Source organism: Hemibagrus wyckioides, linkage group LG17 (assembly GCF_019097595.1).
Source record: "Hemibagrus wyckioides isolate EC202008001 linkage group LG17, SWU_Hwy_1.0, whole genome shotgun sequence".
Taxonomy (NCBI): domain Eukaryota; kingdom Metazoa; phylum Chordata; class Actinopteri; order Siluriformes; family Bagridae; genus Hemibagrus; species Hemibagrus wyckioides.
In genome coordinates this window covers 14,838,339-14,850,704 of record NC_080726.1, presented here as the reverse complement: position 1 = coordinate 14,850,704, position 12,366 = coordinate 14,838,339, and the positions used below count along the sequence as shown (strand labels likewise).

The window sequence follows — 12,366 nt, the reverse complement described above, 5'->3', positions numbered from 1 at the left end:
ATACTTTATAAGATTCAGTTAACAGGGCAAACAGACATATTAGTAATTCTGTGCAAAAATACAGTGTCATGAAACTAGTTGCAAAGCACCAAGGTGCAGAAGGACAGCATCAGAATAACAGTAACAGTATATGTGCAAAACTACAACAAGCAGCAGCAGATATTCACTGATGATCCATGTGCTGGACTTCCTTGAATGCTGTGACGGTATAAGACTAGAGCTACCTGTGTTCCTGGAAAAAGTGCCATGGACAGGACGAGCAGAATTGTTTATAATGATCTCTAGTGTTGCTTTTACCCTCTTCTCTGTTTCTAATGTTAGTCCTGTAACGGAGCTGCCCTGTGCCCTTATTTAGACAGTTTTGTTATATGAATGTCAAGCTGCTAGAAGTTTTCATCTTCTATCTACTAACACGACCATGAATGTGTCTGGGATGTCACCATAACCCTTCTAACTCTATGTAAACTTAATAGAAAAAACATTGAGATTCAACATTGAATCTAAGAAAACATGCATTTAACCACCAAAAATGTGTTAGGCCATCTCAGACAACAACTTTTCTGTTTATTTTTTTCCCTAAGGATTGCTTGCTAACAACAGCTCCTTTTCATCCTAAAGAATTGACATGGTTGATTGTAAAACAGATTTTTCGTCATTAGAGCTTGATCAACTACCTCTAATGATTTATATATATATAAAATGTCTCATCACTAATTTACTTTTAATCTTTAATTTGGGTAATGTTATTCAAATATCAAAATATTGTTGAAAAAAAAGAAAATGAATAAGAAAGCTTATTTAGAAATAGAAGAGATCTTATTCCCAAGATCTTCAGGAAATTCATTTGATGCAACATCCTGGCATATTTAACAAATTCAAAACATGTTATGGGGTAAAGGTAACAGTAAAAGTAAATGAATATTATAGGACCTAAAATGTGCAAAAAAAGAGGGAAAAAAATATAGTATAGTATAGTATAGTATAGTATAGTATAGTATAGTATAGTATAGTATAGTATAGTATAGTATAGTATAGTATCTTTTTGAAGGATAATATATTTCATGGTAGAAGTGCTGTAGATAGGTATTATGGGTGTTTTGGTTACTTATTTTAAATGCATTAATGGGTTGTTGAGTGAAGGACACTCGTGAAGAATCTAATGAATAATTGTATGTTGGTGATGCTGGTGCTGTATAGCAAACCACAGATTGTTCATTAACCAAATTGATTCAGGTCGTTAGCATTCCATGGACACTGTTTTGCCATTATGGCTGAGCATATAAAGCTATTATGCAGTTAAAAGTTACATTACACAAATTAAATATCAAATTTATATTCATCATAATGTATTTGCAGTGTATCTGTACAGTTGAGGTAAAATTTTACTGGTTCTCTGATTAACAGCAGTGTTTCTCAGAGTGGTGTCTGTAAAACATGGCCTAGGGTTTTCATAATTTTTCTTGTTACAGCAAAAAAACTATTATCAAAACTATTATATATATATGTATATATATATATATATATATATATATATATATATATATATATATATATATATATATATATATATATATATATATACATATATATAGGTTATTTGTGACTGCTCACTTGATTTAAGCGTGCTTCAAACTGTAAAGACCTGTAAATAATGTAGACTTATTCCTCATGTGTCTGCAGAACGTTTTGGATCAAAACACAATGTGGCTCCAGTAATTACAAATAAAAAAGATAGATAGATAGATAGATAGATAGATAGATAGATAGATAGATAGATAGATAGATAGATAGATGACTGACTGACAGACAGACAGATAGATAGATAGATAGATAGATAGATAGATAGATAGATAGATAGATTGTGTTACAGCTGCTTAGACAGTTACAGTTATATATATATATATATATATATATATATATATATATATATATATATATATATATATATATATATATATATATATATACACACGCATACATATATATAAAATATAAGACTAAGAAGAAAGAAGAAAACCTTAAATATAGAATACAATAAGTTAAATTAAACGTAGCAGTACATATAAGTAAATACAATATTTGCAAACTTTAATGATTTTTATAAAATATTTTTCTGTAGAGGGAGTCTGTGAAAATGGTTATATAAAGAGTGTAAAGTATAAGAACCTCAGATTTGATGGAACTTTTATTTCATTGTTTTTGTCTTTGTCGTTGTTGTTTTTGTTGTGGTTAATAAATAAGTTTGAAAGAAGATCTTAAAAACAGACAAGAGTCGCTACTAATGCTTCATACAAGAAAAATCATTCTCAATAAAAACCTAATAGAAATGCTTTTAAAAAAAAATATCGCGCTTTGTCAACACCGGAAAACTACACTTCCCAGTCCTCCTGGTCACGAAGCATATCCGGGTAGTTCGAGCTTCTCCGCGCCTTTTCGTTTTAAGGAATATTTGACCCAAACCGACAGCGACAATCCTTACAGTATAATGATATTTTCTATTAACTCTATTTATTTGAGTTTAACTCCATTCTCCGGATAAACTAACAGTGAAACATGCTGCTGCCGTCTGATGTAGCGAGACTGGTGCTTGGTAAGTTCAGACATTTCTACACTACATTGTTAACCTTCCAGGCGCGCTGACTAGCAAACACAGGAGCTGCTGTATCTGATTAACATAAACTCACTTCAGCCCACCCTTGCTGGATAGCTAGAGTCCAGTTTACTCTGGTCATCTTTTGTTGATTTATGTAGGATACCTGCAGCAGGAAGGCCTGAGTGCCACAAGTCGAGCATTTATCGTGGAGAGTCCTAACTTGAGGGAGTATGCTGAACACAGCTCTGAGGATGGAGTTATTCCTGCCTGTGTGTTTGTAAGACAGCTTTTATTCTTTGTACTGATGTACACTATGATGAACACATATGTGTGTGTTATGAGCTGATGCACTGAATATATAAATGATCTGATTTTTTTTACAGTCTCTCTTTGGAAAAAACCTGACCACAATTCTTAATGAATACGTTGCTGCAAAAGCGAAAGGTAGCAGATCATACATAAGATGTTATGTCTCAAGGATTTGATGGCTTAACATGTCCTAAGCTGACCTGCCTTTTTTCTTTCTTTCTTTCTTTTTTTTACAGAAACATGTCAAGAGAATCAAATACCAGCTGTCATGACCTCGTTGTGGAAGAAACTGGACTTTACCCTCAACCAAATCAAGTGAGTTGTCGGCTTTTAGGTGTTTATTAGGTTATTAACATTCGGAGCGAGTTCTTCGGCAGGACACTCTTTACTTGTTTTAATTTATGCACTTTGTTCACAGATCTATGCAAAACTCTCCTGCTGTTCAACAAATCCAGCGACGTAAGTTGAACTCCTGCCTATGCATGGTTTGTTTTCTTCCTGTCAAAACAGAGCACACTAGAGCAGAGATGATAATATGGATGACGCAGGTTATGATTTACGTCACGAATCAAAAAAAAAGTTACAGGGCCCTGGTAGGAAAGCAGTATTTAGTTTTTTTTGGCTCATTGGTCATTTTGTTTTAAACAGTCCGCACCCAGAACAGCATTCAAAACATGCGGCGTCAGAGGGCCCTATGTTCACCTCAGACTCCTGTCACTGGGTGCCTGTCAGTGTCTACTCCAGGGAACTGTGTCCCCAGGGTTATCTCAACCCCTCAGGGCATCCTGGGACACTCCACCCCTGTGTGCTACACTTCCCAGCAGACAAGACCCTCCACCATCAGTCTCTCTCAGTCAGGTAAGACCTGAATATTAAACCACTCTTGTGCACAGTCCAGATGGAGCTGAAATGCAGATTCTGTAATGCTGCTATGTATACTGTGTTTCGGTACAGAAGAGACACCTTTGCAAATAATGGTACCTGACCAGAGATTTACCCCAGGACCATTATCTCCAGCTCGCAGAAAATGGTAAGACAAAAGCTGTGGATGATATTTACACTAATTACTCAGTTGAAAATGTTGACATTACTGGGGAACATCACAGGTCAGCTTTCTTTACACCTCTGTCTTGACATGAAGGAATATTCCTTGTTTTTTCAGTGACTCTCCAAGGCGAAGAGGCGGTCAGACTGGGACTAGCAGAGGCGTTATGGTGACCAGCATGCTCACGGTGGAATCACAGAGCCAGGAAGCTGTGACGGAGAATTTATCTGTAAGCCCGAATGAAACTATTTCCTCACAGTCCTACGTTATTGTTTTAAAGCTTTACTTTGTTATATTAGTCTAGACAAAACAATAAAAATCAGAGTATGAGATTTTATTGTTTTATTTTTATTGCTATACTTTTTTTTGCAGCAAATGGTGATTGAGAATGCTAGAGAAAAGATTCTGAATGATAGATCTTTACAAGAAAAACTTGCAGAAAATATCAACAAAATCCTTGCCAGGTAATGATTATAGTACAGACTTGCATCTTCATCATGGTTATATTTTATATATTTATGGACATTTTAATGTCACATCATTGATGCTAACGTATGAGTGATGATTTTCTTTTATAATGTTTACTGACAGCGATAACAGCCCACAGACATCGAAGGCAGCGTGCAACACAGTGGAACAAGAGCAGTCCATAGATGAAATACTGGGCCTACAGGTGAAGGATTAAACCATTTATTTAATCATTTTCACTGCCGTCTACAGCATTTAGAAGACGCCATAAACCAGAATGACTTACAGAAGTGCTTCAAAATCTCCTACAAAAACATCATGCTGGTATAATTATTATAAACGAAGGGCTATGAATACTGTCAGGACATGGGATTTTAAATGAATGCTTATTACTACTTGGTGAAGATGTAAGTCTCCATTTAAAAACAGCCCAGGGAAGTTTGTTCCATCACAGGACATTGTATCTTAAGTGATACTGAGTTGAACAATGCTAGAGGCTTCGATGAGACTGTAGCAGAGTGTGGTTTGATTCTTCCTGAAGCACTTAAACTAGCTCTTATTCATCCCTGTTTGTTTTATGTATTGTTGTATGCTGATTTAAAAAAACCAACAACTCCTAACACCATTTTTATTCTGATGGTATCCTAAGTCTGTAACTTATTGAACCAGGGTTAATGTATTCATTGTCAAAGCACTCTTGGACGTCACTCTGGATAAGAGCGTCCGCCAATTGCCAGAAATGTAAACATTGATAAGAAAGTAGATTTCCTCATAAGTCCCCCTCCCCTTCCTCAAATATCATGTGACCGTAATGATTTTATCTTCAAGCAGTGAGAAATAAACCCCTTCCTATATTTTCATGAAAAACCACAACAGAAGTAGAATTTGTGGCTAATCGTGTCTGGTCTATGTTTAGGGAGAAATTCATATGACTGATGATGCCATCCAGGACATCCTAGAACAGACCGAGTCAGATCCTGCCTTCCAAGCTCTCTTTGACCTCTTTGATTATGGTAAGGTTGATCATGTTGATTCAGTTAGAAATGCCATTTACAGTTACTAATCCAATAAATAATGATCATATGGCTAATTTGATTTTATTGCATCTGCAATAGGTACTGTGGTGTGTGTGTGTGTGTGTGTGTGTTTGTAATATATACTTCACTTTGTTAGAAACCCCTAGAAATTCAATCATGTGGCAGCAGAGCAAGACATACAGTCATGCAGATACAGGTCAAAAGCTACAGTTTATATTCACATCAAATATAACAGGATAAAAAAAAAAGGTGTGATGTCAGTGACTTTAACCGTGAAATGGTTGTTGGTACCAGATGGGCTGGTTGAGTATTTCAGAATCTCTTGGGATTTTCACACACTACAGTCTCTAGAGTTTACAAAGAATGGTGAAAAACAAAGAAAGGATGTCTTTCCCAACTCTCAACTGTTCATTTTGGGTGAACGTGTGCCCATGATTGTATCAGAGTCTGTTTCTTGGCTGTCAGGATTTGAACCAAATGTGGTCTTCAGCTGCTGTAGCCCATCCACCTTAAAGTAGCCGCTGTAGCCCATCCACCTTAAAGTAGCCGCTGTAGCCCATCCACCTTAAAGTAGCCGCTGTAGCCCATCCACCTTAAAGTAGCCGCTGTAGCCCATCCACCTTAAAGTAGCCGCTGTAGCCCATCCACCTTAAACTCAAATAAAGTTATCAAAAAGGCATATCTATCCACAGAAGTGTCACTCACTCTGTGTTTTTCGCAACAGTCTGTGTAAACACTAGAGACTAGAGCTTCGTGTGCAAATCCCAGGGGATCAGGTGTTTCTGTAATATTCAAAACAGCGTTTCTGGCATCAACTACTATGCAACGGTTAAAGTCAGAGAGACATTTGATATTATATATATATATATATATATGATATATACACCAGTGAAACTGTTGTATCATGATTAGCCTGCATTCATTTGACATTTTAAATGTCATTATTGATTAACACACCAACAGAGACCTTAGCTGAATGCTTAGGGAAAAAAATTGTTTAAGTACTCCGTGTACATATGATGACGTTTGATAAACAATGTATTGTTTCCTATCTTGTACACACTGCTGGCTAATGTATCAACCATTTAATTGCTTGCAGGAAAAAGTAAAATGGCTGACGGTAGTGAGAATGCTGATAGGAGTAACAGTGCTCAGGAGAGTGATGAACCGGGTCCTATAGACAGTGCTACAGACACAGGTAAATAATATGTAATCCTGCGAGGTTTAAATATATTTTTTATATATTCTATATGTGTTTATAGAGACCACAAAATCACTTGGCACTAAATATAATACCTTTTTTTTAAGGGACTGGACAGGAAGATTCTACTTCAGGTGGAGAAACCACCACAAGAATACTAAGGAGTAAGAATGTAAAAGAGGCAAAAAGTAAAAGGAAGACGGCCCCTCCTCTTAGTACAAGCAGGCCAGTTCCAGCAGCCTCTCAGTCATGTGCAGTTACTGAACAAACAGCAACTCCAAAAGGAGTCACACAAAACAAAAAAGGCTCCACCAAAGCCAGAGGCTCAGTCACCAAGAAGCAGACGAGAAGCTCTTCCTTGAAAGAGCAGTTGATCAATAATCCACAGGCTAAATCATCATCTGATCCAAGTGCATCAAGCTCATCTCTGTCTGAAGAGGGAGTAAGCATGGAGGTGGATGATCCCACTTCTGATATGTCTCAGGAATGCGCTACTGAAGAGACACCACAACAAATGCTTCAAGAGTTCTCTCAGAATTCAACCAATAATAATGCTCAAGTTTCCACTAAGCAAGCAGAAACCTCTTCCAAAGCAGGAGCAGACAGATCAGGGCATAAATCTCAAGCAGAGAAGACAGGAAGGACACAGCTGGTTGCAAGCACTTCTGAAGCTTTAGGCCAGGAGGTCAGTCAGCAGACAGAAACAAATAAGATTCCTTTACTCAACACAGTAATGCAGGAAGAGGAGTCAAGCTCCAATACAACCAAGACCAACAGTCCAGCACCTAGTTCTTTTGAGCCATTACCTTCTATTGTATCTGGGTCTATAGCTACCACCACTTCTTCTACAGTTCTCGATCCTTCCCAGTCTCAAACTGCTGAGTCTGACCCTAATAAAATAGTATCTCTTAAGATCATCATCAGTGATGAGCAGGAGCAGCAGGGCAGTGACTCTGCTTTAAACCAAGCTGTTTCCAGCATCAGCGGTGATCGCATCCCTACAATCTTCCTTTCTCCCCCAGCTAAATCTGTAACTAAGGTACTACCCTCTACCCCTGGCTCCTCCATCACCCCAGAGGAGACCGCACAGGCAGTGAGCAGTTTGCAGGGGGCCGAGTCTGCTGGAAACACAGTCATAAGTGTACAGAACAATTTGCAGCCTGCACAGGCACGGCCTATTGCTCCTGAGACTGGTTTCTTTCAGCTGTTACCTGCTAACCCAACATTCAGAGGACCAAGCAGCTATTTTGTTGTGACTGATCCAAATTCAGCCATTGACCAACATTCCAGTATGATGCTGCTTCCAAGTGGTGCAGGAGAAGGAGCAGTGTGTTCTACCCCACACATTGTGGCTACACCACCTCGACCTCGGACTGTGGTTTCCATTGCACCAAATGTAGCTCAGCCCTTCTCACCTGGTAAGTGAAAGAGAAGTGCTATTCTAGGTTGCATGACTGGATAGAGTTTATTGACAGATTTTATAATGTGTAGCCAACTTTAATCAGATCATTTGTATTCAGCATTGCCAGGATTTGATCAGTGATGTTAATCTTTTTATTTTATTTTTATTAGCATCAGCCATCATCATTTCCTCACCGGTTCAGCCCATGATACAGAATATGGCAGTTCCAGTGTCTGTTTTAGGACAGAACAATGCAGGAAAATTCACTGTAATACCCAGTCCGGTATGTTACGCAGATCAGATTTTGCTAGTGATTAAACATTGCATTTACTATTAGGAAAATTGTGGTTTTATTAAAGTATAAATGAAATTGCTTTACAGATGTTGGCTTTGCCTGGTCCAAAATTGGTGAACCAATCAGCAAAGGTTGTGACAAAACCTAAATTAGTAACCAAGGACAATGTAGAACTGGGTAAGTTTGCAGTAAGGAGAAAGCTTCACATAAGGCTGACAGTATTTTTTTCCGATTATTTTTGTAATCTAACAGAGGGACTTATTTTCCAGGCAAAACTGCAACATCTGTTGGTGGGTCCAATCAAGTCTCAGACAGCTGTCAGGTCTCAGAGCAGCTAAACAGCACTACTGGAGCAAGCCCTAGTCATCGAAGAATACTTTGCTTTGATGAGAACACTAGCCAGACAAGTACAAATGCAGCTGCTGCTTCTGCTGTTATGAAGGAGTCCACAAGAACAGAGCGAATCCTCCCTAGCATTTTAGGCAATGCTAATGCTAAGAGAAGGGTCGAGACCATAAGATTATCAGAACCAAGTCAGAGTACAGGAACAAAGCAACCTGAAAAGACTGCTGCACATCAGCAGCAAAAAGAGGCTACAAAAAGCACACGGACAGAAATAAGGACCGATCGGACTGTCCATTCCAGCAAATCCTTAAACAATGCTGTTCAGCAAAATCCGTCTGGTAGATTGGAGTCTAATCCCACTGAAGGTGATTCGGCTTCATTTTCGAATGCTGAGCCCAGTTTAAAGTCTTCCTCTCAGAACCCCAAGCCCAAGTCTACCAGCATCACAAAAGACACTTCACGAGAGGAAAAACGTGAACAAAGAACTGGTAAAACACCTGAGAAGCCCTCTGAGAGCAACGTCACACAGGACTCACCTAACGTCGCTGCAAACAAGGAGAATGAAGTAGAAGGCGTTCAGCAAGAGCTGTGTCAAGGAGCTCCCCCAATATTGTCTACAGTAAGATCTGCTACACCTGCATCACAGGGCGTTTCAGGGAAGCCAATATGCAAAACAAGCCCCCTTACCAAGCAGGCAGTGGAGATGCTACAGGACATCCAGAGCCAGAGTCCCATCTCCACGCCACCCAGGAAGAGAGCCACTGCAGATGTTCTTCTTCCAAAAACGCCTGTCCCTGGTCGTCTCCAAGAGGACTTAGTGGATGGTTTGAGGACACCCTTAAGGCAAAGACACGGGCGTGAAGTGGAGGGCACACCCAAACACCTGGTTCCTCCTGCTACACCTGACCTACCAACATGCAGCCCAGCCAGCGAGGCAGGGAGCGAGAACAGCATCAACATGGCTGCTCATACACTCATGATCCTGTCACGTGCAGCCAGGACAGGCGGGCCATTAAAAGACAGCTTGCGACAGGAGGAGGCTGGTGCGGCTAAATCGAGCGCTTCCAAAGGAAAGAAGCGCAAGCACACTGAACCGAGCCCTACACCAAAAAAAGAACTCCACCTCACTAGTTCATCAGGGAGTAAGAAGAAAGCTAAGGTAAGTGGAGTTCACTGTTTACTGCAGGTGTATGTAACCCATGGGTCTAGCAATGTAAAGACAATTCGTGTCCATCTGTATAAGTTTGCAATATTTGAATAATGTTATTTCTTCAATTTCTTTCTTTGCCATTACTTTTTATCTTGTAGAAGCAGAAGAAGCTTCTTGATTCGTTTCCACACGACCTGGATGTCGACAAGTTCTTGTCATCGTTGCATTATGATGAATGAGGATCAGTTCCAGAATAAACGCAAATGGAGCAATGAGAAAGTAAACACCAAGAGAGAACACAAGAACAATATACTCCAACTATTTCTCATGCTTCATATTATAGATTTGTATAGTTGTATATGTGTAATTCTTACTGTCCTGGGGAGAGTTATTATATATATAAAAAAAAAAAGATTAGTTATTGTATAGCCAGATACATTTTGAAGTTCATTTCAATATAGTAACATTAAGATGTATAATTTATATTAATTACTTCATTTTACTGCCAGTTCCGCAGCATTGTACAGTAGATCAAATGCACATGTGATAGTTTTGTTAAAAGAAATTTTACCAACAGAATCTGTTTTGAAGTTCTTTTGAAATTTCTTTGGAGATTTTCTTAACCAAATAGAATCGATAAATAAGGGAAATCTCTACATCTGAGCAGCAGCTCAGTGCATAAAAGCATGCAGACAAGGTGTGAGCTTCAGGAAGTGTTCTTATCATATATCTAAATGTGGAAAAAGCTGACGTCATTGACTTGGCAACGACGTTGTTGGCAGATAGACTGGTTTGAGTTTTTTCCACAAACTGTTGATCTACCATGGATTCTGACACAGCAGTCTCTAGAGCTTACACAGAAAAATATGAGAAACATTCAGTGTGTGTACATTCTGTGGGCTGAAGCATCTTGAAGACATGAAAACTCAACGGAGAACAGCCAGGCTGGTTCAAGATAGATGAGTCTAGAATGACTCTTTACATCAGTGGTGAGCAGAAAAATATATCATGCACATCACATCTTAATGTGGATAGGTTACACTCCAATCAGCCATTGGAAATCAGAGGCTGGTGGCTGGATTGGGCACATGCTCACAGAAATGGCAGATAAAGTTGGGGAAAAATGTAACCTGGTGTGGTGAATCTTGTGACATGTAGATGGTATGATAAAATTTGGCTGCTGCTGGTGTAAAATTGGGGAATGTTTTCTTGACATTATAGCCAAACATTACTCACCTTATTAGCAAGTATATAACAAGTATTCTGAAACTGGTCCTTGAACATAATGAGTTCAGAGTACTCCATTGGCCTCCATACAGCATCTTTGTGATGTGGTAAAATGGGAGATTTGCAGCAGTTATGCGATGAAGTCATGTCAACACGGCTCTGAAAGGAATGTTGCAACACCTTGTGGAATCCACGCCATGGAGAATTGAGACCGTCATGAGAGCCTAGTCCTAATGGCTGGTGAATATCCTACTGTATTAGAAGTGTTTTACTTATAATAAATGTTTTAGTATTAAAAGAATACAAAAAGAGGAATCAGCAGGGTACTTCCAGTGCTGTAGTGAAATCATTGACGCAGTTTATTTTGAGCAGCTTCAGGCAAGTGAAGTTTCAGCACAGCTAAAAAAAAAAATAGCACATGCAAATAGCGTTTGACCTTCTTCCTCTTGAAATCTGTGGTGCACTTCACAGTTCTGCAGCTTAGCACAGGAACAAAAGAACAGACCATAATTTAAAAAATAATTAACAAGGAACTGAAATAAAAAATATCTCCCTAATTTGATGTTTTATGTCAACATTATATAAGGCTTTCTGCAATATTTTATGCATTGAGCTGCTACCACATGATTGGTTGATTGGATAGTTTCAAGAATGTTCAGGCTGTGCTTAATAAAGAGGGCTGTACAGCCTGTGAAGCAAAGTCATGTGCCAACCAAACCCTGATACTAGCATTAACTTAAGGATTTGTGGTTACCTTTACCACACAACTAACACAGCGTCTTGGATGTTATATGGTTTGTTTCAAGTATTTCAAGTTTTAGAGACTGACGAAAGCACTTTGGTCTTCTTCACTGATTTTGGAATTTACATGTGGTTATACATCGTGAGAACTTTTAGTATAAAATTGGTGTACACTGTATTGCCTTCAGCATAAAGGCGACGCAGGATAGATGACAGGCTTTGATCTATCATAACTTGTGTGCAATAGTCATTGGCAGGCAGTCTTATAGAACCAATATTTTAGGTCAAAATCCAATTTTATTTCATAAAATTATGAAATATGAATATATTACATTCATGAATATTAAGAGAAAAGCTCAAAACAGACATACTCAGGGCTGCCAGAGCAGATGTGGAAATAAACAGATTTATATTTATCATGACTCTTGGTAAATGACATGGGTAATTACTCAGTATTTAGTAAGCAGCATGATGAAACAACAGCCAACCATGTATGGAAGTCTGTAGACTACTTTTTAACAATACGAAATCTCTCCTCTGACCACCAAATCAA

The 12,366-nt window shown here is 38.6% G+C and overlaps 1 protein-coding gene and 1 long non-coding RNA gene across 3 annotated transcripts; one reads left to right on the top strand and one right to left on the bottom strand.

Annotated features, from left to right (window-relative positions):
- Positions 1-2,394: 2,394 nt before the first annotated feature.
- Positions 2,395-12,362, top strand: npat (nuclear protein, ataxia-telangiectasia locus). 2 transcript variants are annotated; one of them, XM_058413748.1, is made up of 18 exons: positions 2,395-2,590; positions 2,752-2,870; positions 2,977-3,037; positions 3,139-3,217; positions 3,321-3,361; positions 3,551-3,760; positions 3,857-3,932; positions 4,065-4,176; positions 4,320-4,411; positions 4,539-4,620; positions 5,332-5,428; positions 5,589-5,648; positions 6,552-6,650; positions 6,761-8,071; positions 8,226-8,338; positions 8,437-8,527; positions 8,620-9,854; positions 10,004-12,362. In XM_058413748.1, the coding sequence occupies exons 1-18, from the start codon at positions 2,554-2,556 to the stop codon at positions 10,082-10,084; spliced, it is 3,996 nt and encodes a 1,331-aa protein (XP_058269731.1). In that variant the 5' UTR covers positions 2,395-2,553; the 3' UTR covers positions 10,085-12,362. The 2 variants fall into 2 exon arrangements, with proteins under 2 accessions (XP_058269731.1, XP_058269732.1); XM_058413749.1 differs by lacking the exon at positions 5,589-5,648 and having other exon boundaries at positions 2,396-2,590.
- LOC131368000 (uncharacterized) lies at positions 5,968-6,142 on the bottom strand. The gene is made up of 2 exons (XR_009206996.1): positions 6,101-6,142; positions 5,968-6,044 (listed from the first exon to the last, which is right to left on the bottom strand). It is a non-coding gene; the product is annotated as an uncharacterized LOC131368000 (long non-coding RNA).
- Positions 12,363-12,366: the final 4 nt, after the last annotated feature.

Bases quoted from the DNA above. Each gene is read 5' to 3' on its own strand.
- npat (XM_058413748.1), top strand. From the start codon at position 2,554: ATGCTGCTGCCGTCTGATGTAGCGAGACTGGTGCTTG. The intron at 2,871-2,976 runs GTAAGACAGCTT...TTTTTTTTACAG, and splicing joins TTATTCCTGCCTGTGTGTTT to TCTCTCTTTGGAAAAAACCT. The intron at 4,177-4,319 runs GTAAGCCCGAAT...TTTTTTTTGCAG, and splicing joins CTGTGACGGAGAATTTATCT to CAAATGGTGATTGAGAATGC.